The sequence below is a fragment of the Neolamprologus brichardi genome, chromosome 3 (assembly GCF_056152115.1).
Source record: "Neolamprologus brichardi isolate AB-2024 chromosome 3, ASM5615211v1, whole genome shotgun sequence".
NCBI classification, from domain to species: domain Eukaryota; kingdom Metazoa; phylum Chordata; class Actinopteri; order Cichliformes; family Cichlidae; genus Neolamprologus; species Neolamprologus brichardi.
In genome coordinates this window covers 23,692,654-23,717,699 of record NC_142106.1, presented here as the reverse complement: position 1 = coordinate 23,717,699, position 25,046 = coordinate 23,692,654, and the positions used below count along the sequence as shown (strand labels likewise).

General features: G+C 41.0%; 1 protein-coding gene across 2 annotated transcripts in view; it reads right to left on the bottom strand.

Moving 5' to 3' along the window:
- The window catches only part of exoc6b (exocyst complex component 6B), a 139,273-nt gene that overhangs the window by 54,826 nt on the left and 59,401 nt on the right, over positions 1-25,046 (bottom strand). Inside the window, exons 16-19 of one of the 2 annotated variants that reach the window (XM_087835100.1) lie at positions 16,642-16,753; positions 14,593-14,727; positions 14,163-14,351; positions 9,557-9,586 (exon numbers count right to left, since the gene is read on the bottom strand). In XM_087835100.1, coding sequence (XP_087691226.1) covers positions 9,557-9,586; positions 14,163-14,351; positions 14,593-14,727; positions 16,642-16,753 — 466 coding nt within the window. The remainder of the gene's footprint in view (positions 1-9,556; positions 9,587-14,162; positions 14,352-14,592; positions 14,728-16,641; positions 16,754-25,046) is intronic. The other variant, XM_006803410.3, reaches the window with a different exon arrangement.

Here is a 25,046-nt window from a genome sequence, read left to right as displayed (position 1 = left end):
AGGGCACCAATTCCTGTTTCTATTCCTCTACGCGCCGTAAACGGTTAACCTTGACCGATATATCAGCGGGGGCCATTAGCAGCCACATGCTGATAAATCTGTATCTGCATTTATAACGGCTCAATTTGTTCCTCCGCTCGTTACCAATACAGATATTTGGTGATTTAAAAATCCCATGTTCCACTATATAGGCTATTTTTTTCCCCCCGCTTGCAGACACACGAAAAATAAACCCTTCCCCAGCGTTTGTGACATGAAGGTAAAATTTAGCTGGACTTCACTGCATACGCAAAAGATGCTGCACAAAAAAAGGGGGAAATTATTTCATTTAATTCATATGTCAGGAATTATTTAATCAGTAAGGATTTTAATTGGGGCTACATAATCACATTATAATAATAAGTACCTATAAACGGCCCAAATTACACCGACAGAAAATACTTGATCACATCTTTTAAAAAAACAAAAGACAACACAGCAAAAACCTCAAAGACACAATCGAGGGCTGTCCATGGATGTTCCTGCAGCATGATTTTGTAGAGGGAAATGAACTGGCATCGATCCTTAACACATCAGACAACCTGAGGAGCAATTTCAGCAGCAGATCCTTTCAGCCTCGCTGTATGACGACACCAGAGGTCGTTCCTTCCTGCTCATCAGACTCTACACATACTGAACTGGACTAACTGCACTCCATCACTTTTTGTACACCACAACGTACATGTGCACCTACAATACCTGTAAAATCCTTTTAGTAACATTAATGTTAATTTTAACTCTTTATTTATCCCTCCATTTCTACATTTCATTTCATACGGTTACTTTGTTGTCTGTTTTGGCTGTGTGTACGCTGCTATGACAACTCAATTTCCCTCTAAGATTAATAAAGCTTCTCCGAATGTAAATTTAAGCAGTTCTAAATGTGAGGAAGTTACTCCTTTCATTTCGGCTTTTGGATAGTGGTTCATGGAGAAAAAACCCTTTTCTTTTCTCCGACGTTGAAAACAGGAGACACTCACTTTTTAAGTCCCATCAAGTGGCTTTTGTTTCCTGCAGCGAAGGTAATCACAGAACCAGTTAACCTAACCAGCATGTCTTTGCACCCTGATGCAAACATGAAAACTTGATTCAGAAAGACTCAAACCCTCTTGCTGTGAGGGGACAGTGCTAACCACCACTGTGCGAATGCTCTCATTTTATATATTTAAAAAAAAAAAACAGAAGCATAACCACATTTCTAATCATAACTTTAATATCAGCGTTGTTTTTCTGCACACTGTCCACGCAATCTGGCGTCTAGACTGGGATGGAAACCTGCAGCGAATGTCCAAGCATTAATGAATGTACGAAACAAGCAGCACAGCACATTAATTATCCTTTCAATTGATCCCCTAGTAAAAATCCTGAGTAATGGCTGAGCTCCCAGACTTTTCCTATGGCTGAAAATACCCTCCCACCGATTCCCAAATACATCCAGGAAATGTGAAATTAAGGAAAAACAAAATAGAACATTAACAGACACATTAGTTAAAATTATTGGCTGTCATTAAGCAACGATTTAATCAAGACATTTTTATTTTAATGACACACTTTAATACCATTTCCTCTGTTTTCCAGGCAGCAGCTCAACTCACTGCCGCTGTAATAAAACGGTTTCCCCTCAGCGATCCATAAAATTCATCTTATCTTATATAACAAACCCGACAACAGCAAGAAAGAAAAAGGAAAAAAAAAGAAGATCTAATTGTAGCTGCGCATGAACTGAGGTCCAAGTCAGGAAAGAGTCTGGAGAGCCTTCACCTCACAGGGAAAATCAAATTATACACAAGGCACACACGTGCAAGCACATATGTTCAAGAAACACACACCTACGACTGGCCGGATATCCTCCAATACGACGCTGGCCTCTGAACTCTGCGTGCACACAAACACAGAGATACAGTGTTCGCACAACCTCGGGGGTCAATTATCATCGGGTGAGACCGAGCGTGAAATGAGCTAATTCTATTTACATGTCCTAAGCAAGGAATATCTGACACACACACACAACACACACACACACACACACACACACACGTAGGTCTTTCTGACAAAAATGGCATTGCCTTGGACTTCAGTACAGACAACTGGGAACGATTAGCCTGAGGCACAGTGGAGAGGAGGAAGGAGAGGAAAGTATAAGATGGTAAAGGAAAGGGGGTGAAAAGAAAAGGTGAGGGAAAGTGTGGAAGGTTGGGATTAAAAAAAAATAAAAGGAGTGACAATTGAAGGAAAATGTGGGAAAAGGAATGGAAAAGAAAGAAAGGATGATTAGAGGTAAGGAATGACTAGGAAAGAAAAGATAAAGGCAGGAAAGAGAAGACGAGCACAGGTGACAAGGTAGCAAAGGGGGAAGGAAAAGTTAAAAAGAAGAAGGGTGGGAACAAAAACAGAAGAAAAACAAAAGAAAAGCTGCTGAAAAGTGACAAAAGGAAGAACAAAGTAGGAAAGGGTGATGAAAAAGAAGGAAAATAGGAGGAAAGAGAAAAACAAGAACAGGTGAGCTGGGGAAAGGAGGAAAGGAATGATTAGGACAGCTGGAAGATGTAAATTTAAATAGATGTGATCAAAGGAAGAATGAAAATGAGTACTAGTGAGGAAGGAAATGAAGAAGAAAGGGAAAAAAAGTGAAGAATTGAAAGAAATTAAGGAAAGGAAATGCAGGTAGCGAGGTGAAATAAGGCAAGGATGGAAAGAAGGAAAGAAAAGAAGAGGATGCAAAATATGAGGGGAGGTGAGCAAAGGAAAGGTAAGGTGAGGACAGAGGAATGAAAGGAAAGGATTCAAGAACATAAATATGTAGAGAAGAGGAGGTGGGAGAGAAGTTAGTAAGGAAGAAAGAGAGCCAAGAAAAGGAAACCAGAAAAACAAGTGATGCTTCTCCTCCATCCTCCCACCTCCATCCCTCCTTCTAACTAACGAGAGACGTTCATCAAAGAGCTCATTAAAATCTACTCAGCGCCTAACGGCTGAACAAATAGACAGAAAGAAAGAGAGCAGGCCAGGTGGAGGGAACGAGGTGAGGGGAAAGGATGGGGACGAGACTGGCGGGGTCAGGCGGAGAGACAGACGACGGGTGGTGGTGAGTAATCAAAAAAGAGGAAGGAAGAGGAGGAATGCACAGTTGAAAAAACCCAAACATCTGCTCGTCCCACTGTTCAGGATATGAAAATTCACCTTCAGGTGCTTTCGCACACGCATTAATCTCCGACGTTAATATTTAATCGTTTTTATGTGCGGGAAATCTACAAATCGCTCTACGCTGTGATGAACCTGCTGTTTGCTTCCTTCCAACAACTAAGAGCAGAGAAAGTGGAGAAAGGCCTAGTGTTGCTTCACTAGGCCTGTGTGAGGGGAAATGATGGGTATGTGACACATGCTAGTGCCACATTAACAATAACACATCCAACTGTGAGTTTGACCACCTGATGTTCAATAGTTATGTTCACAGCCCAACTGCTAACAGTTTCCATCTAGTCAGGTAAAGTCCACCCTAAACGCTTCCATAGGAATCCATCCATTCGCTTCCGCTTATCCTTTTCAGGGTCGCGGGGGGCACTGGAGCCTATCCCAGCTGTCATAGGGCGAGAGGTGGGGTACACCCTGGACAGGTCGCCAGTCTGTCGCAGGGCCAACACACAGGGACAGACAGCCATTCGCACTCACATTCATACGCACATTCACACCTAGTGACAATTTGGGTTATCCAATTAACCTATCCCCACAAGCTGCAAGTCTTTGGACGGTGGGAGGAAGCCGGAGTACCCGGAGGGAACCCACGCAAACACGGGGAGAACATGCAAACTCCACACAGAAAGACCCCGGCCTGACGTTGGAATTGAACTCAGGACCTTCTTGCTGTGCGGCAACAGTGCTAACCACCGTGCTGCCTGCTTCCATAGGAATTAAGGAGGTAAATAGCAGCCAAGTCCTGCTAATCAATGCATTTAATTAACTGATCATCAGCAGATGTGAGTACCTCTATAAAAAGTACTCACAGTACACAATGCCGCAATATTCCCAGGAACTAGCCCAAGTACTACATCTCTGACTCTAAAGGGCTCAGTCAGCATGGCAAATGTTAAAGTTTGTGACACTACAATTAAAAAATGCTGGACAAATATGGCTTGTTTGAATAGATTGTCAGCAAAAAGGCCCTGCAGCACGGCTTAGGCTTGCAAAGTTGCATATGAACAAACTACAAGGCTTCTGGAACAATGTCCTTTGGGCAGAAGAGACCAGACTGGAGATGTTGGGCCATAATGCACAACAACACATCTGGAGAAAACCAAACACAGCATATCAGCAGAAACACTTCATACCAACTATCAGCACGGAGGTGGAGGCGTTATGATTTGGACACCTTGCAGTCATTGAGTAGGCCATGATTTTCTCTCTATAAGAAGTATTCTATAGCAGGAATGTTATTGTGAGCCACATACAGAGCCAGACCAGTAAAACTCCCCAATGTCTGTCTGTCACTGTAAATGCATTTAACTACACATTTAATTCCCCAGAAGTGTTAATATGAGGAAAAGAAGTGTGATTTCAACAGCATGTCTCAGTTTTTCTACACAAATAAAGGTGTAAAATTACAGAACAAAATTCTGGCAGCTCATATATTTCTATAGTAGAAAGACTATCTACTACTTCACTTTAGTATAATATGAATGCCTGCGGAGGAGATCTTTATCAATAGGAAAAGTTGTAAAACCTATGAAAAATGTTCTAATCACTATGTACTTAACTGACAAATGTACATCTGGTGTCAATACTAGAGACACAGTTATTTGATCAACTGTGAATATAAAATTATATTAAAAGCAAAGCTTTAAAGCCCCTAAAAAAAAATCTTAAAGTAGTTAGTTTTTTTTAAAAATATCTGGCTCATGTTGATTGTCAGCTTCCAGCACAGCAAACTTGAGAAGAAAGTGTTCAGGTTATTCATGGTCTTGCTTTGTGGGGGTAAATAAATGTGTAAGTGTGGCCACATGTATTACTCCAGCAGTGACTGAGGCAGAACAGGTACCTGAATACAGGCCAAATAAACAATGATTTTCCCTTCATTTAATCTTAGATCGTGTTCAAGCTAAATTTAATCAGTTACTTTTAATAAAAACATTCATGTTTATGGATCTGTTAGAAGAACCAGAGCCTCACATGTAAAAGCGTTCAGCATCATAGACTCATGTGCAACTGCCCCCCTTTTTTTTTGGACAGAGCTGGTTTTTGAAGTGCTCCCATCTGAATTCAACTGCAGTCTCATAATGCTAAAAGCAGGTTGAGTTATAAACACAACAGCACCGTAAGTCAGCGCTTCACAACGCCACAAACGCACTGATTCACAACTCCTGGAACTGATTCGACATGGTGTATAATATGCTCTCCGTCCATCCAGAAACCTGTCAATCATACGAACAGCCACGCAGGGCAGCCAAAAGTCAAGAGGTGGGATCACAGCAAAAAAAAAAAAAAAAAAAAAAAAAAAAAAAAAAAAAAGACACTGCAGAGCGACACCCGGCTGTAGTGCTGCTGTAGTGCTTCTTCACCTAAATCTGCGACTGGGGGATACGAGATTGAGCGCTCCGGGTAAATCTGAAGGGTTACAGGTGCTTATTCTGATTAATGACCTGAAAAAAAGACTATAAAAGGGGGAATATACTGATGTGTCTGAGACCGTGCAGGGCGCAGGCCCAGGTTAAGGCTTGTGGAACAATCACAGATTTCTGCACCAGGCAGGTATTTGTTCATGTCACTCAAGAAACACCACAAAAATGAAGTCTGGACTTTTGTGCATTTTTGTGAGTGATTTTTTCCTTCTTTTCTTTGACTGTAACCTTGACACACAGACACACAGACGCACAGAACCAATGCAAGCAGCTTTACTTCAAGGACTACAAACCACATTTGATCTGACAGACACCAGGGTTGGAAATTTCTTTTGTCTTTTGAAGCGGCTGGTAAACACATTCTTCACATTGGCCTTTTCCCTTTGTTTCATTAGAGCCTGTTTTAGAAATCTGAAGAAAGTGAGTACCAGACATCAGGCTTGGGCGGTATCCATCTTTTCATACCTTCCTGACATCACACAGGGTGTTTTTACACAGTGGCCTTTGTACAGCTTTTGTACGGTTGTCTTTGTACACCACCACCACAGTGTATTGTAAATTAAACATAATCAAAATATGTGATTGAAGTGCTGACTTTTAGCTTTAATTCAAAGGGTTTTACAAACATTTTGTACCAACTCTTTGGGAATTACACTTTTGTTTCTGCAGTTGGCCATCTTTAGAGGCTCAAACTTAATGTGACAATTGACGGGTGGTTTCATGGCCAGGTGAGATATGTTCTCTTATGATTTTGTGATAAATGAAGCAGATATGACATCTGAAGTTGATTCTAAATGTCGAGTTTGTATTTATAGCTTTTTACTATGATTTTGAATCTGACCGCCGTTAAGCGAAAAACACCCAAATAAACCAATCAGTGAAAACTGTAATTCCCTGGACGTTGAACAATCATCTATGCACTGCCTTTAGTAAGTCCAGAATGGGGCAGCTCGTCTTTTAACTGGTATTAAAAGGCATGAACACATCACCTCGGCCTCTCACCCCTTCTTTAGCTCCCTGTCTGTTTTAGAATTGATTTTACGATTTCATTGCTTACTTTTAAGGTTTTCAACAGACTTGCATGTTTGTATCAGTCTGAGCCATTTCACACTGATAAACCTGTAAACACTGCGGTTATCTTACCAGTTCCTCTAACGCACGCCTAAAACCAAGAGGTGATTGAGCTTTTACAGCAGCAGCACCAAATCTATGGAATAATCTACCTCTCCGTATCCACACAGCTCAGACAATACACTCATTTAAATCTTTATTCGCCTTGGCATTTGGTTCCAGTGCAACATCCTTAGATTATTGCATTTTGTGTTATAAATTTATTTTATTTTTATCTTATGTTATTCATTGTGTTTTAAATGTTGTGTTTTGTGCTCAATTGTTCTGGATTTTAGTGCAATGTTTGATGGCGCTATACAATTTTAATGTACAGCACTTTGGTTAACTCTGTTGTTTTAAATATGGTATATAAATAAATTTGACCTTGTGCAGCAGCCAAACGGCTCATTGTTAAAAAGAAATGAAGGCACTGGCCAGCTGAGCTACAGCAAAAGGCCTGAAAGACCAGTAAATACAACTAAAGTGGATCAGATTTATTTCTGTGGTTATGAAAATAAACCTGTGTATCACTGTCAAGATCTGCAATCAGGAGACGCTTCCATGAATGTAAATACAGAAGCTGTACAACAAGATGCAAATCACTGGCTACACTAAAGACCACAACTGTCAGATTAGACTTTGCTAGAAAACATCTAAAACATGTTAGACAAATGAATCCAAGATTAACTTGTACCTGAATGATGGGAAGAGAAAAATACAGAGGATGACAGAAACAGCTCGTGATGCAAAGCTACACTATGCATCTAACATGGTGAAGGCTGTGTTATGGTGTAAGTGTGTATGGCTGCCAGTGGAACTGTGTCACTAGTGTTTATTGATGCTGTAACTGCTGATAGAAGCAGCAGAATGAGTTAGTAAGAAGTGATTCTTTCTGCTCGGATTCTACTAAATGCTGCAAAACTGATTAGACAGAGCTTCACAGCGCAAATGGATAACGAACCAAAGCATAAGCTACCCAAGAGTTTCCAAGGCAAAGAAAAGGACATTCTTCAATGGCCTTTGGTTTTTATGTTCTGGCATTTGTTGTGAAGAAGTTTGCGATAAATATCACACAATTTATTTATTCAAATAGAATAAAATTCAATTACTTAGTGCTCCGGACTAAAAGACAAAAAAAGGAAAATGCTTGAATTTCACTCAGCAAAGCTGACACACACTTCTTGGATCGTCTGTACCACACAGCAAGCCATAACGTTAGTCAGCTAACCCATTGGACAGTGGAAAAGCTAGGTGCTTCAACTGGGAGATAGACCAGGGGAAGGAACACAGCGAGTTTTTCCCAAAGAAACGCCCAGTGCTTAAAACAGAATAGGTTAAGGCGATTAACGAGCATCTTTCACATTACACTCTGACTTTAACAAAATCAACCCAACAGTCAGAAACAACCTTCCGCTGTCTCTCATTGGATGATGATGATTATGATGGGTCTGTGTAGTCACCGCTCCAACACTCGTGCATGTAGAAGGACATTGACCTGTGCCCTGGTTATATAAGGAGGTGTGACCTTAAATCATTGCTTGACGGATTTATAATGAATCTCGAAATAATATTATTAATTTATTGAGTCAATGAGGAATTTATACAATAACTCTTTGACCATAACTAATCCCTGACATCATTGTCCATGTTTGATCTCCAAGTCTGTGTCCTCAACAGAGTACAAAACAACTTTTTAAAAGCAAGCAATCCACACAGCTTCTTCCTTTCTGCCTGTTTGGCTGCCTCACTTTTATCAACTGGACTAAACCCCAAAATACTCCCAAGTTACTGGTTACTAACTTGCAATTGACAACTTTCACAGCTCACTGAGCTCAGCTGCTTGTCCACTGACAGAATCTGTCCTCTTTAATAGAGGACTGTTGGGGTTTTTTTGGACAACGTTGAAGGAAATTACATAACTTCCTCAGGGATTAATAAAGTATGCTGATTCGGAATACAAACTGTAAATTTCTAAAATTCTATACTAAAACACCTGATTACCAGCCATGCACAAGTAAAGCCCCAATAGCTAATAAAGTTTTAAATTCCAATGGTTTACATTACCATTTTTATACAATTAAAACACATGATAATTGTTTTATACTGTGACTGAACCTACAAAAATATAAACCACACTTTTCACAAGCAAAGAATCCATACAGTTTTTTTTCCTTTCTGCCTCTTTGGCTGGCTCATTTTATCAACTGGACTAAACCCCAAAATATTCCCAGTGTACTAGTTACGAGTCAACTAACTCACAGCCGACATCTTTCACAGCTCACTGAGCTCAGCTGCTCGATCACTGATTAATTGCCAATCTTTTTAATAAAAGGAGCAATGTTGGTTTTTGACTTTTTTGGACAACAAAAAAGTCATACTGTGCAGATTTGTAAACAGTCTTCTTTACTAATACACATCGATACCGCCCAAGCGTACCAGATATGCTCTAGTCAAGATTGGATAACTCTCAGATAGAGAGTTAAATATCAACTGTTTATACACAGTTATAATACATAACAAAGGTTTCATACTATGACTGAACCTACAACAAAATGACAATTTAACCTGCCAAAATATGTGGTTCAGTAGTTGAAACAAACAGAATTGTGCCCCCATTTCCTTCCCTGGTTGGGACAGAGATAACACCGATTCAGGCAAACGTGCATCACTCTCTTTTCATCTTGCATGCTGGTCGATGCGTTCTAGTGAGGAGATTTAAGGTCAGGGTCGAGGGGTTAACAAGGTGAGTCAGGGGTTTGTAAACATCACTCCATCACAACAGCAGCCCAGATACTCACCGGTAAGGTAGCGTGTTCTATGGGTGTTCCCTAAAGCAAGAAACATAAACCAGGATATTTAGCACAGGGCAAAGCATCAGAAGTCATGTGTTCTTAATGGAAGGGGAAAAAAAAAAAAAAAAAAAAAAAAAGAGTGAAAGGAGTATATAATGGCTGCCTGGAAACAATTCTCCTCAATCAAATCACTGCAAGGACATTGGCAGCTTTTTCTACCTCAGTGTGTGTATATATTACACACGGGCCCTCGAGATGAAGCTAATCTGGCTTTAACTGGCACTTTGTGCAACGTGCTGAAGCACCACGCAGATCTGGTGGACACAACGGCAGCAGCAGTGGCCAAAACATCTCAGAACACTACAGAAAAATGATCTAAGTGCCCATAAACCATAAAACCGAAGGGTTGTTGGCCCAAAGTTTGCTCTCCAATATTCATGTGACTGTTTTCACTCCAGAGGACTTTTCACGTCGTCCCCCTTCTGCTTTTAAAATTTGAGCCCAATTCGATTATGATCCTTTTTCTAAGTAGACGTAGTATTAGTTTTTGGATAAAGGAAATGCTTTCCTTTCTAGGAACTGAAACTGAGGCATGAGACGAGTAAGTGTAATCTTTCCTGTAGCTGTTCAGGAAATATGAGCCAAGTACCTTTAGAGCCTTTACATTTAATACTAATAGGTTTAGAGCTGTTTAAACAGCTGACACAAGCATGTGCAAAAATATAGCGACCTGATCGCTGCAGGAATGTTTCTGTAACATGCTGCTCCTTCTCTCCATAAATATCGGATTGGGTTTTGTATGTTTGTGCTGTTTTCAATGTCCTTACTGTTGGCTGCATAACATCCAGGATTTTATATTTGGATGCTTTATTTCCTTCCCATTATCATCCATCAAATCGTCTGCTTCAAAGCTTGGAAAGGGTGCAATATATTAAAAAAAGGATCATTCACAGTATTCCACCAAGTAAAATCCATGAGTGGGAAGCACTGCGAAGCCCTGAACTTGAGTTCATGAGTTGAAGCTGGTCTTAATTTGGTTGATGATCTAAGGTCGTCCAGAAAATTGTGGCTTTGAAAGTGTATGACAGTCAAAGTACAGGAAGTCTGTAATAATCTAATTTAATTAGTTTAACAATTTAATTCAGATTGGCTTTCAGTACTAATACTAGAAGCCATTAAAAGCGCTTTAGATGTTATTTTGTCGACTTGGAGAAGACATTCAACTGCATCCCTCAGTGAATCCTATGGGGTTTAATAGTTGATGGTACAGTATTGGGTTTCATGCTATGTGCTATTTGGTCCATGTAAAAATACAGGGAAAACTGGCTTCACATCGCCACCAATAAGTTACTCATACTGGGCTCATAACGTCTATGGACAAAATTTCAGGCACAGCTAAAGATCAGAGAACATCCTAAAGATCACGTCTGCTTCCTGCAGATGATGCGGTCGACATGGCTTCATCAAGCACCGACTTCCAATTTGCACCAGGATGGCTTGACTGGGATGCGAATGAGCATCTGCAAGTCTGAGGCCACAGCTGTCAGCCAGAAAAGGGTGAAGAGCTGGTTCAGGGTTGAAGATTCAAGTATCTAGGTGTCTCGTTAATGAATTGGGGAAAGTGGTTAGATAGACCTACAGTGATGTGCTGGAAAAGAGCCAGTTGAGCTGGACTGAACCAACTGAGATGCTTCCTTGGTGAGGTTTTTGGGTAGTGTGCAAAAATGACGACACACTCTGGAAAAATCAACAGAAAGCATCTTTTGGCTGCATACCTTTGTACCACCCCAGAAGTAGGAGGTTTAGATATCTCTTTTAAATGCTGCTGCTCCCTACTCGCATAGACCCAAACACACAGTAGGACATGAATAAAGGGGCAGTATAAACGTATTTGTTAATTTATGCCCCTATAAACCTGTTTACGCACTTTAGTAGTATCCAATTCATTTCTGTGAAACCTTACTCTTTCAAACAATCACCTCTTAATCTAGGAGGTCATACCACCCAGCATCATAGGTTCATAGCATCTGATCTGCTTAGGAGGCCCCACACTGGGTGTTAACGTGTGTGTGATGGGGTCATGTCCAGGGCTTGTGGGGGTGCAGAAAAAGCCTCTTAGAAATGCTAGAAAACACTTGGCGTGTACATGTGTGGGTGCTTATGGCCTTTTGACCCTCTGGGATTAAATCTGCGTGGAAAATCACCTTAAAGCTAATGTGTGTGTGTCCGTGTGTGAGTGTATCTCTGTGTGTGTAGGCTCTCAAATCTGTTTGTGTGCTTAAATGATCAAAACAGCTGATACAATATCCAATTTCAGGCTTTAAAATTCAGTTTTTGTTTGTCATTAAAAGCTGAGCGGGTTAATCCCACTTTACTTTTTAAATTAACCCAAAACAGTAGATTCAGAGTGGGAACAACATAGCTGGGATATTAAGCTCTGTCCACTTTTCTGCTCAGCATGCAGTACAATGCCCCTCTATTTTCTTCAGTTCCTTCTGAAGGCTTTATATAAACGATAAACGTAGCGAACATGATGCCATCCACACATTTTGGCCGTTACCATCTTGTTTATTTGAAACTGGAAAGTGAGCGTATTTGGACAACAGTGCAGTGCTGCGACATTAGCACTGATTTGAGGTTTGGCTAGTGAAAAACAGAGCAGACACTGGACCCGCTGCTTCTACAGCCCTGTCCAGTTAACCTCGAGTAACTGCTCGTTTCCTGGCATCTCCTCTGCACTCTTGAGACTGTGCAGGGAGACACAGGACACCTTCTTACAACAGCACGTAAAGTACTAGAGAAGCTGAATATCTGTGCAACCTGAATGGGCTTCAGGCGAACTCGTGCTACTAGTAGTGAAAAAGCCGCTAACAATAAGGAAAGTTGGAGGGGAAAATGGAAAGAGCAATGATGTGTGGCCACCATCTGCAAACCATTGTCTTTTTTGGAAGGATGTCCTGTCGTCGCCTTTCCAGTCATTGCTGTCACTTTTATTTGCACCAAAGCAACTAAAATGGATTCACAATGGCTTCTGCTTCCTAGTGTGGGACTGGTATGCCTGAACTTTAACCCTACTTAGTGTAGGTTTCACAGTCATGATCAAGCATTCCTTTCATTTTCTTTGAACAGTATAATTATTTCTTTCCACTTTAGAAACACTGTAGAATGTGAAAAATTGCGCTGTGATATCCTGACCTGAAGTGTAATGTCATTAAAGTTGGGCAGCAGCATCACTAGCCTGAGTCTGTATATAATCTAGTGGTCCTGACCTAACCAGCTCACCCTTTAATAAGCTTAGCGGACCCCATGTTAACGACCTAACCTGTAACAAGCTGATCCTTTAACAAAGTAAAGCAGATTGTGCTGCCCTGTGATGCGTCATGCTAACACGGAGCGAGACGGACAAATGAACACAACAGCACACTCAGAGCGTGTAGCCGAGCGGAAATACAACACGTGTGAAACACAGTGCTACTAAACCCCCTTTTTGTAATTTAGAAACATTTTATATAAATCTCACACGGGGGGCGCTGTGAGGCTGCTTTATGATGACCTTTGGACGACCTCATGTCTTGGGCACAGGAAGCGATATTCCTCTCTTCCTAGTGAGATCGATTCTCGTACCTGTGGCCAAATTCATAGCAGAGCCCTAAACGAGTTCAGTTTCATGATCATTAATATGCAAATTGTTGTCACCATCAATCTGTGGCCATGACTACTGTTCACAGAGAGTTGGGGACGGCTGCAAGCACAACACTGTAAGACGGTGAGAGATGCTCTCTTAAGGCCTCTCTCTGTTGTACCGTCTGCTTAGCAGGTGGTTGTTTCATCTCTCTGATAAACACTTTAATCACCCACATATTGTGAACACTACAACATCCACCATACCTGCTGCTAAACCGAAGCACGCTGTATACACTTAGGATGTCAACTTAGTTAGTTCTGGCCAACAACACCCAAACCTGCCAGAATCCCCAAGTTTTGTACATTTGTTTCTGTAGCAGTTTGATTATATTCAAACTTTTCATCTTTAAAAACTTTTTAAGAAAGCTTATCAATTTTACTCCTCACTTTCATTTTAAAACTTTACATTCTCTGCCTCTTCTTTTACTTAAATTCATTTTAAGTTATAATTTAATCACTGTCTGCTGTAGGACAGCACGATAATCGTTGTTAGCACAGTTTCATCACAGAAAGAAGGTCCTGGGTGTCTGAGTGGGTTGTCTCGTGGTACTCTGGTTTCCTCCCACAGTACAAAGACATGCAGTTAGTGAGATTAGGTTCACTGGTGAATCTAAAATGTAATCTTATGTGTGGAATGTGAGTGTGAATGACTGTACGTCTCTCTGTGTTAGGGTGTACTGATCTCAGCTGGGCTCCAGCCCCACAACCCTGACCTGGATAAACTGGATGGAAAATGGATGGATGGAGCACTGTTATAGTTATTTAGTTCTTTATATTTGCAGGTGAGATTTGCAGATTTCCTTAGTTGTGCTGAATGGCTCGATTCTCTGTTCTGGTGTTCCAATGCTGTAAAGTCTACAGTGTGTGTGTGTGTGTGTGTGTGTGTGTGTGTGTGTGTGTGTGTGTGTGTATTCATGTGTTTACTAACAGGCAGATTGGTGAAGACACTGAAGGTGCTCTTAAGAAAAGCAATCAGATCAATCAGGTAGTCGCTGGCAGCCAGATTCTCGCCTCCGGGCACCGCAGCCATCCAGTCGTAATCAGCCAGCTGCAGGAACTGGTCAATCTTTGCATTCAGGCTGGTGTAGATCTCCGCCTCTGCAGCGTGACGAGCATCCTGCAAGAGAAGATTGTAACCAACAGAGAATTTAAAAAAGCAGAAAAGAAAAAAAGGAAAAGTATCATAGAATTTACAAACTGGAGACACGTGCGTGTCTTCGTGTTGCAGACAGACAATGCATGGCACGATAAATAAATTGTGTGGAAAGGAGGAAAAAGAAAAGAAGAATGTGGGAATAAAGAAAAAGTAAAACAGCTGGGGAGAAAAGAGGAGACAGAGGAAGAAAGAGCAGCCTTACCTTAAAGGTGGAGGTGCCGTACAGCTTGGTAGCATTTACTGTGTCAGGAGGAACATTGGTTATGTTTGATATGAACTCCTCCAGGAAGTGGCAGCTCTGCTCCAGGTGAGTGGTGTTAATGATCACCTGCACCAACTACACAAACAGGACAAACATGTAGCCGGTCATCTTCGGATTCTTTCTCCTTTTGTTGCGTAGCCGATAGTTCTTTTTCCTCACATTTTTTCACAATGTGTCATCTTTTGCAAGTGGAACATATCGAAGAGTTCGACTTTTTTTTCCAGCATGTGGGCATTTTTCGATGAAATGGGCCGAGAGCTCGCCAAAGAGCCAAATATCAAACGCACCACCGAATTTAAAAGTATAATGTCTCCTGTGGACGGCGTGGGATACGTTTACCACGTTTACTGATATTTCTTAGGTTAAAAAGTACAAACGTTTACTTGATTTTTGGCTTTAATCGTGAATTTTTATGCGTTAATCAAATCCAAACTGCAATACGTGCAATGACAGGAGCAAACGGGTGTGCAAATGCATTCACATTCTGCAACAATCAGTCTAGTGACTTCCTCATAAGCCTTAATTTGAACAACAAATAGAGCTTTGTGATTCTTAGATGAACTTGTTTAATAAAGGATGCAGACGTGCTGAATTTTCCATAACACGTCGTCTTATCATTACATCCTGTCCCCGTGAATTAATGATGTTTGTGCTCTAGTGTAGCCGCTGAGCATGAAAATAAACAGCAACGGAAAGTGGAAAATATTAAATCATTACTTCACATCACATTCTGCAGCAATGGGACAACAATAACAGTGGGCCAAAAAGAGGAAATGTCTGTTTTTGGGAAAGTAAATGAGCTGGAAATGCTGAAATTCTGAGTAAGAGAACTACTCTGAAGTTGTGCAAGCGACTTTAGAGTAACGTGCTCACTCTGAGAGGGTTATTACAAGTGTCAGGGGTGACAAAGAAAACAACATAATAAAAGATAGAATCAAAAACATAAGACTTCACTTGTTTACTGGCTCACATCACTGCAAAAATCCACCATTCAGAGGCCATTATTGTAACACCTCAAAGTCTAATGAGCATTTGTTCAGCAGATCTCCATCTCTTCATAATTTCACTGTCATTACTGGCAATGTTATTTGTTCTCTCGACTAGAGCAGCTGTGCATGAGTCCCAGCTCAGAATAATCCTTGTTTATCTTATAGTGGGTCTTGGTGCAGCTCCTCTGTTCATCCTGTCTGACACAAGCTGCTTTAGCTCCTCTTACTTTGCAGACAGCACGGTGGGCCCCACTGCTGGGACCGAAACTATGTTCAGTGAATAGGGTTTTTCGACCCCACTGCACATGCTTCTGACTGCAATTCAACGTCATCCCTGTTTTTGTTGTTAGATACAGAAATAAAAGACAGAAATTGTTGAGGATGAAGTAAGTTTTTTTTTTAAGTTGTTAAAAGTTTCTTACTATGTGAAAGCCTGCTAGGAGTATTACTTGAAGCTCTGTTCTGAACCTCATTATAGAACAAAATAACTGGGTGTGCATCAGAAGTTAGTGAGGGTCACCTCTACCTGTGCAGCTACCCCTCAAAAAAAACCCAGAAACTACTGTAATGGTCGTTTCGTTTCTTCTAATTGGCTGCCGGCTCCAAACATATATTGCACAGTCTTTAGTCTACAATAAAAAGTGCTGTGAGGTGAATGTTGTTGTGATTTGACACTATATAAATAAACGTATTCTCTTGTTTGTCAAATTCAGGTAAAAAACTAAACAAAACACAAAAAAGAGATGGAAAGCGTCAAAATGCTCAACTTATGTCAACTTTAATTCTGCGTCTATGGTTTTTGGTCAGACGAAAATATTAAATCCAAAGTAGGAGAACAGAAACTCCCCACATCTTCCTCAGTTCAGAAAAATGTCTGACCTTTTGGAGTGACCATTGTGGTTTTATCTGTCCACTTTTTTTGGAAAAATACACACACACACACACACACACACACACACACACACACACACACACACACACACACACACACACACATTACCTCTGCCAGTCCGACATTCTTCTTCTTAATGGCGTACTGCAGACAGTGGCTAAGAGTTCTGGTCAACAGCAGATTTGTCGACTTGCGGATCATATCGTCCACCTCTGTGGAGCTGAGAAAAACACATACATAATAAATACATAAGCGAAGAGAACGGGAGAGAGTCTGTGACTGTGCAGAAGCGATTTCTTCCATTTCTTGCAGAGAGCTGCTACGCCCGAAAGCCAGTACAAACAGTTTAAGTGAATTTCTCTGTCTGCGACTCTCTCCATTTGGGAAAAAGTCTAAATGTCAGCCAACTCTAACAAGTACATTACCATGTTATGAGCTGTCAGGCTCATTAAAACTCTAACGCCATCCTAAATGCCCTGATAAGACTTCAGCTTTAAACTTGCCAACCAAAAACTGGTCATTTAGGACTCATGATTCCTAAATGTATGACCACAGAATATCACAGAAATCAAACTTCTTCCTCCAAATTCTTAAAATTCTTAAAACTTTAATAGTTGTAAAATTACCAGCTGTGCTCAGCCAGTGGACTTAACTCAAATTTCCTATTAAAACAAATGTTTGATGGCAGAAAAATCGGACCCACTTAACGAATCTCCGACACGCTATCAGCTTTGTTATGTTTGAAATGCGGGTGATGTTTGGTGAAGAAACCCAGACAATTTTCTGCACAATTTTGGGGGGTCCAGTAAAGTTTTTTATGGCAGGGTGTCTCTTTCTCTGGCCTCCTGTTTAATAACAACACGTTCCTGGAAACAACTACACAAAAAGTCGTGTGACTTCGGGCTCGGTGTGATAGACAAAAGGTTGCGGGTACAGACAGAAGAGAGGTCCATGAGAGACCAGAGGTAAAACCCACAGTATTAGATGATGATGCACGCTCTTGCAGGAAAAGGTCAGGGGAGGTCAAAAACGAGCCGCACAGGCACAGATAATCACTGTGAATGAAAGCAATCGCTTTCTCCCGCTGAGGGATGATGAACAATCTGTGTTTGTGTGTGTGTTTTAAATTCTGTGTTTGAATCCAGAGCCCTGTGGGCAACAAATACATTCCAACTGAATCAGTAAATTGTCTGTGCCTGGAATTCAACACACATGCACACCGAGTTGCCTGAGGGAGAGCGAAAGCTGGAATTCCAAACTCACTGCTTTTCCAAAAAAGCAGAGGAATCCTAAAAACGTTCCGACAATTCGGAGCAAAGGTTGCGGGGGGTGGTGGAGGAAGACAGAAAAAAAATTCCTGGAGCGGCAGAAGTGCCGAGTGGACAGAAATGGTGGAGAGTGGCAAAAAGTCAATGTATGCTGGTGAACTCACCGAAACACGTGCATACATATACAAATATAGACACACCGCAGAGCTGGGATTGAGTTTCATTGTATTTATGCTGCCATCAGTCACAATAAATGCACGGCGGTCTGCGCTGTCAAAGGGAAGCCAGAAGCCTTCAGATGAGGCGTGTTTACAGCACGCCCAGGAGGTATTTTCTAAAAATACACAGGCAGCAGCATCAGCGATGACAACACTGAAAAAAATGAACGCAGTCAGCAGTGAAAACAGCGACGGGCTGAATACACACAAAACACTGTGGACGTTCAAACGTGTGGCAGTAAGTAACTGCCACGTAGCACTCACTACATTTAATAAAAGAATCAACTGTGGTAACCAATTTGCCAGCCAAGTAAACTCTGCTCTCCCTCTGTGTGTCTTTCTGCTGACGTGTGTGTGTGTGTGTGTGTGTGTGTGTGTGTGTGTGTGTGTGTGTGTGTGTGTATAACCGCCACCAGCGTGCGTCTCGCAAACTACGATGGCAAACTAAAAGCATTCCAGTCGTGCTTCACTGGCTCCCCAGCACAGCTCTCTGGATCATCCGTCACTGAATCAGCAGATTTCATACCACATTACGTCCCAGCAGCTCGCAAAGCAACCGAAAATGATGCTGAGAAACAGAAAAGCTGCTATGATGTCACCGAGAGCAAAAAGCACACAACCGATATGAAAGTCTGATGAGCTTCTCTGCTTATTAGGTCTCTGCGTATTAAAAGTTGCAACTGTCTGCTCAGGGAGTTGCAACTTTTTTGACATCCAGTGTTGCGTTTACAGCTACACTACATAGGTCACATGTTTCTGTTTTACAAAACCAACCAATGTGAACATCAACCAAAACCAGCATTTCCTTATCTTTTCATACAGCACTTATATATTGATGAGGTATTCTGGTTCATAAACAGAGGGTGCTATCTGCAGAGGTGCAGGTGCGTTTGACACATAAGGTTTTATGCTCTGTATATCGATCCGTCTGTCCATTCAGCAGGCACTGCAGGGGTTTGGTGCCTTGTGCACTAGACACATGGCCCTGGCAGGCAGAACAGTAGTTGCCAAGAATTTGAAAATAACTACCTTGCTTATATTTTGTATTTATATTCTATACTTTATCTACTGGTGCACATACCTGCTCAGAGATTGCACATATAAATTATTAGTACAACAAACAAAAGAATGAATGAAGAGACAAACGATTATTAAAGGTCATGAACTGACTCTACAATATATATAAAGAATGTGCTAACTTTCTGCCTACAACTCCTTTAAATCAGTCTCATGCTGAGATTTAGGCCAATAACTACTCATAACTAAATCCTAGTTGGGTTACTAACATTGTAACATAAAAAAATGTGACAAAGTTCCATAGAGAGGCTTAATTCTCCCCCACCTAAAGATAAAAGCCAATTATAGCTTGTAACAGCTTGAAGATTGTAGTCTTCTGACATTCACAGTTAATCGCAAATGAAAATCTGCAGGTTATCTGACGACAGTGTTGGGTAAGTTACTTTAAAAAAGTAATTAATTACTAATTACTTAATCAATATTGTATTTAAAATACTTAACTAATTACTGTGTCTGAAAAGTAACTTAATTACTCAATAAGTAATTTAACTAAATACTTCTTAAAATCCCTATAAACCTTGAGTGGACAAACAATAGAAATTAAACTCTTTAAATAATTTTTTTTTTTTTTTTTTAAAGACGGAGACTCTAGAGGACGCAGCGGTAGCATCTCTTCCACAACGTAGCCTGCAATCGTTTTTTTAAGCTCACCTTCAGACGCTTTCTGTGCTGCTGAAGTAAAATCACATTTTGCTTGCTTAGCAGGAGTTGCCGCAGTTTTATCCAGGGACGATGAACAAGTATCAGTCAGAAGTGTTTGTCTATGCTCTCGTGTCAGGCGCTTCAGTAGATTACTCATGCTATTAACAGCAGCCGATAGTTTTTACATATTACTGTAATGTTCTTGTCTGCTTGTTTCAGAAAGGTGAAGAGACGGGAATATGTCCATTTCATAAAACAGCCATCTTCCTTTAGAAGATAAATTATTGAAATTAAATAATGATATTCAGCGAGTTTAATTATTTTACAATGTAACGCAAGTACATTGTAAGTAACTGTAATTAAAATACCTAAAAATGAACAGTAATCATTTACTCTACTTTTTTAGTGGAAAAGTAATTTAATTACATTAACGCGTTACTTAATAATGCGTTACACCCAACACTGTCTGACGATATATTACAACTGCTTTCTTTATAATTTCTTTAATGTAACAAACAAGATGGATCTTTTCCATGCTGAAATGCTATCTGGCGATTCATCACTAGGAATTACATCTAGCGTCACTTAGATGAATTTGATTAATTTCTTCTTGCAGACCTCTACAATTTAGAAAGATTTCCATATAACACCTCTAATTGTTCTCTAATGCTGTGTTACTTCCCACGATCCATTTCACGGACTTGGTGCAGGTCTATCCAATTGCATCCAGAAACATTGTGTACATTGTCTACATCTGTTGTTAACACCCCCTGGAAATCAAAAATGGGTTGAGGCAATCCAGACTATATGCATTCACACATTTGTCATGGTAAACGTCCAACTGACCGATGTCAAAGAGCTACTCAGCTCTCCCAGTCTCAAACATAAGCATGTGCTCATGCCTGTTGTTATCGTGCCAGCACTGCTCTGGAAATATTACCACTCTGACGTCCACAGCGGCTTAAGTGTTTGCAATCAAATACCTGCCTGTGAACAAGACTGACATCTACAGCTTAATTTTGAATCACTTGATTGTATTTGTGGGGAAAATGTGGCCAATAAGTGTTGACATTTTCATCTACAATCGCCTCTGTTTTCTTTCCAGTCTTTACCTCAAATGGGCTGGCTGAGCATGCATGCCATTTCTTAGCAAAACACTCGGTCATATTCACAGTTTGACAGATTCACACCCACAGTCTTCTTCCACTGGACCGGCTCATGGGCATCTGTGTGGCAGCAGTTCTCATTTTCACCTTCCAGACTGTTCTCCAACTGGTTCATCATGAGCTCCACCATCCTCTGGCTAACAGCTCCCGCCGATCTACCTCTAGGCTACAGGTTGATGTCTTTCGCACATATTTTCATGCCAACATCACCTCATCTCCTTCTCCTCCAAAAACGTCACAAACTTGCACAACCTTCATCACTCAGCCTCCTGCCAGTCCAACACTCAGGTCTTTGTCAGGCCTATAATTATGTCTTAGTTGTCTGCTTTAGCTACCTTGGCACGATAGACTATGCAATCATTTCCAAACAGAATATAAATAATAGAATTTCTGAGGTAGTACTGCAATAGTTCAAAAAACAGCCTCCTATACACGTATCATCCAAGGGTCTGACATGTTCAATCCAAAGTGTTTTTTGAGTTCGACAGACATCCAGACAAAAAAAAAAAAAAAGCCTCTTTGCACCTGATATTACCTGAACAGGCATAATGAACTCATATCTAATAGTGAACGCGAAGAACTTTGGATAAACTGATAAATGGGATTATTAATAACTTGCAGAACTACACCTAAAAAGAACAGCTGCTCCAAATAAATTAGTTCTTAGAGCTTATCATACTTATCTTTGAACACGAATATAATTGTTTTGTGCACGCAAGTCCACTGATACGTGAAAAAATACAGAGTAATGCCAGAGAAAATGCTTTCCAACTTAAGATCTCTTAAACACAGACACCAACTGGGAAGACAAAGTAAAAAAAAAAAAAAAAAAAGAATAGTGACAGAGCTAAGACCATCATTTTTTTAATGAATGCTGCAGTGAACAGATGCTGCAGATGTGGGATGGAAGATATGACGAAGAGGGGAGAAGGTGATGCAAGAGCTTGAAAATCAGCACCAGTATGACATCAGTCTGTATTTGAGCCATTGGAAAGGCAGGTTTGTCTTTTACTAGATGCTTTGATAACACAGATTGAGTAGTTACGATTTACTAGTTAGTTCTTTTTTTTTTTTTTTTTTTTTTTTTTTTTCTTCCCGCCTGTCCCATTTGGTTCTTTAGCCGTCAGAATTGTTGTCTGAAGACCAACAAGGATACCCAATGGATTTATTTTGCCAAATGGATCATCATGGCATTGCCGTATTGGTCCATTTGATCGACCTTTGTTTTTATTATTTATTTTATTTTCAGTTGTTACAGACGGGACAGACATGAGTGAGGGATAGGAAAGGGAGAAAAAAAGAGGAAGGAAAAGAAAAACAAAAGGGGAGAGGGACAGTGAGAAAGGGGGGAAGAAAAAATATCTCCGGGATCACCTGTTGAGAGAAAAAGAATAGAAAACAAGCAAAAAAACAAAACAAAGCAACATACTATACACAACACCATCGCATTAATCTAGCTAAGTGTAAACAGCAGTAAACACTAAATATTGAATGTTGTTGTGCAGCACGCAGGACAGACAGCGCACAATGTGCTTTGAAGTAGCAGCCAAGAAAGGTGTGATTTAAGTCTACGAACAGTGAACACCCATGTGCACACCTGTGTGGATCGGCGCGCTTGTATTCAAATAGTTTCCCCATGTAATGGTCTGCTAGAGGATGTAGAGAGCCATAGCCCTGTCCCCCAGGGCATGAAGCAGGCATGGAGGAGATCTAGGCCCCAGACATCCAGAGGCCCCAGAGTGCAAGAGCCCAAGGAGGACCACCGGAGGGGCATCCGTGCCACCTTCATGGGAAGGGCTGAGGATCCCCAGACGAGGGGTCACCCAGTAGCCACCGGGCAGAAGCTAGAGGGGGCTGCACCGGCGTGCCCGCCGGCTCCGCCGGCAGCCAGCTGTGCCAGAGTGAACCGAGCCGCAGGCACAGAGGCCGGAGGCCCGAGGGCCCCCCGCGCCCCGGAAGAGGCCTGACCGAGCAGCAGGCGTTACTAGTTAGTTCTAAAGTCAACAGTGCTAGAAAACTCTGCAAAATACTGGCAACAGCAACTAGGACTCCTCACCCTCCTACCAGATGGTATCCTAAGTGACTTCCTTCTCAAGTAATTGCATACACAAGATTTTCAAATGACAAGTGAACTGACCTTAAGGTCAAGGTCACTGAGATTCAAACAGAGATTTTTAGTAGATATCAATTTGAAAGCACCGATATATGTCCACACCTAACACACCGATAAGTTTGACCATCTCAGCCAGGGCTTATAGAGAGCTGACTGGTCCATAACAGCTGTGGCTTTTGAACAGTAGGCAACATATTTTCCATCTTGGGGAATCATCAAGATTTGTTTTTGGCAAATGTGAGATGAACCTTTGTATTATTTTGGTTTGACAGTGGGTTTGTCCTTGAAACTCTTCCATGGATGCCATTTTTGCTTAACTATTTCAATGTACTAATGTGCAATGTTTTTTTGTTTTCTTTTACAACATCCTGGATAAGTCGTCGATGTTTTCTTGGAGTAATTTTGGAAGCCCATTCACTCCTGGGAAGGTTCACAACTGTTCAACTTTTCTCCATTTGTGGATAATTAATTAAAACAAAGCTCAGCTCTTTGCTGAATAATCTAAAACTCTAAGTGTAATAAATATGCAAATATATATATTTATTCAGGGGTAAATACTTTTTCACAGCAAATGAACATGTTCGAATTCCTGGAATGCATAGATTTTTGAACTAGTAGGTAATGGTTCCCATGCAAGTCAAATAAATATGTCATGACCTCAATTTGTTAGTCAGAACAGTCAGTATAGCTCAGTTGTCACCTCCAGGTTTTATAAAACATGAAAAAAAATGATGGTGATTGGCAAAATGTTCAAATTGTAGCTTAAAAGAGGTAGTTTCCATAATAGTGAGTAACATCACAGTGGGTAGATCCAGTTATTATTTAAAGTCTATTGTGCGGAAATGCAGAACTATTGGTTAAATGTTTTGATATTTGAACTTGGACCAAAGTGGTGGCTTTATCAACCCCAAGGCTAAAAATGTCATCCTTTTAGCTACTATGCCAGCTTGCCTGAAACACACAAGTCTAGAACAACAGGAGAAGACAAGCACACATGGAGGCACTAAAGTACACTTGCGCATATGCATGCAAGTGTACCCACTTTCCACCAAATTATAAAAGTGAACAGAGGTTACGGTCAGAGGTCGGAGTGTGGGGGGTGCTTGGGATCAGTGACCAAAATCCTGCACCATCATCCCGTCTGCTTCCGGATCTGTGTATCCATGTATATGTCTGTTTGAAACAGGCAGGAAGGCATGCCACTGCAGTAACCAGATAGCAGGGTGTGCACGACCATAAAATAAAATCCAGCCAGGTCAAACAGTGGAGTCATTACTCTGATTGAGAAGAGCGATTAGTGCTGTCTGGTCAGCAAGAGACCAGAAAGAAACTTTTACTTGAAAAACATCTGTCGGGAACATTTTGACAGGTTCAGACACAAGAGTCCAGACGCGCACACAGAATCGTTTCAACTGTCCAATAACTCTGACCAAAGCAGACTGTATTTGTAGGAACGAGTCCTCAACAAATACAGAAGACTACTACTTCTACTATTTGTGCTCCAGTGAATTCTGCTCATGCTTTCAATTTTTAGCATTTCAGAGAGTTCATATGCTCTAGAAAGTGCCAGAGACACAGGCTTCTTCAGCTTGATTCATTTTCACACAGATCTGTGGCAAAGATGGTGACTAAACTGTCTCTAACACAAACACAAAACTATTCTGCTTTTCTAAACCGATGACTTTAATTAGATGCCTTGGACTTTCTTTTTTCTTTTTCCCCATCCCCAATCATCCCTGCTCCTGCCGTCGTCTCCTTTTTTCCCCCGGTCACGGATCAATGGCACCTCCCCAATTCCCAGCCCCCAGGGAGAATCAACTGATGCACACATACGCACAAGGAGCAACTAAACATTCGTAGAGCTTCGTCTACAGAAGCGGACAAGAGCACAGAAATATTAAAGCTATAAGACTCAAAGAGTTACAGGTACAAATAAAAAATGTTATTCATTTGGAACGCACAACGCAAATCGGAACATGACTCTAATAATGTGTTTCAAATTGAAGGACCCAGAGTCCGTGTTATTCTG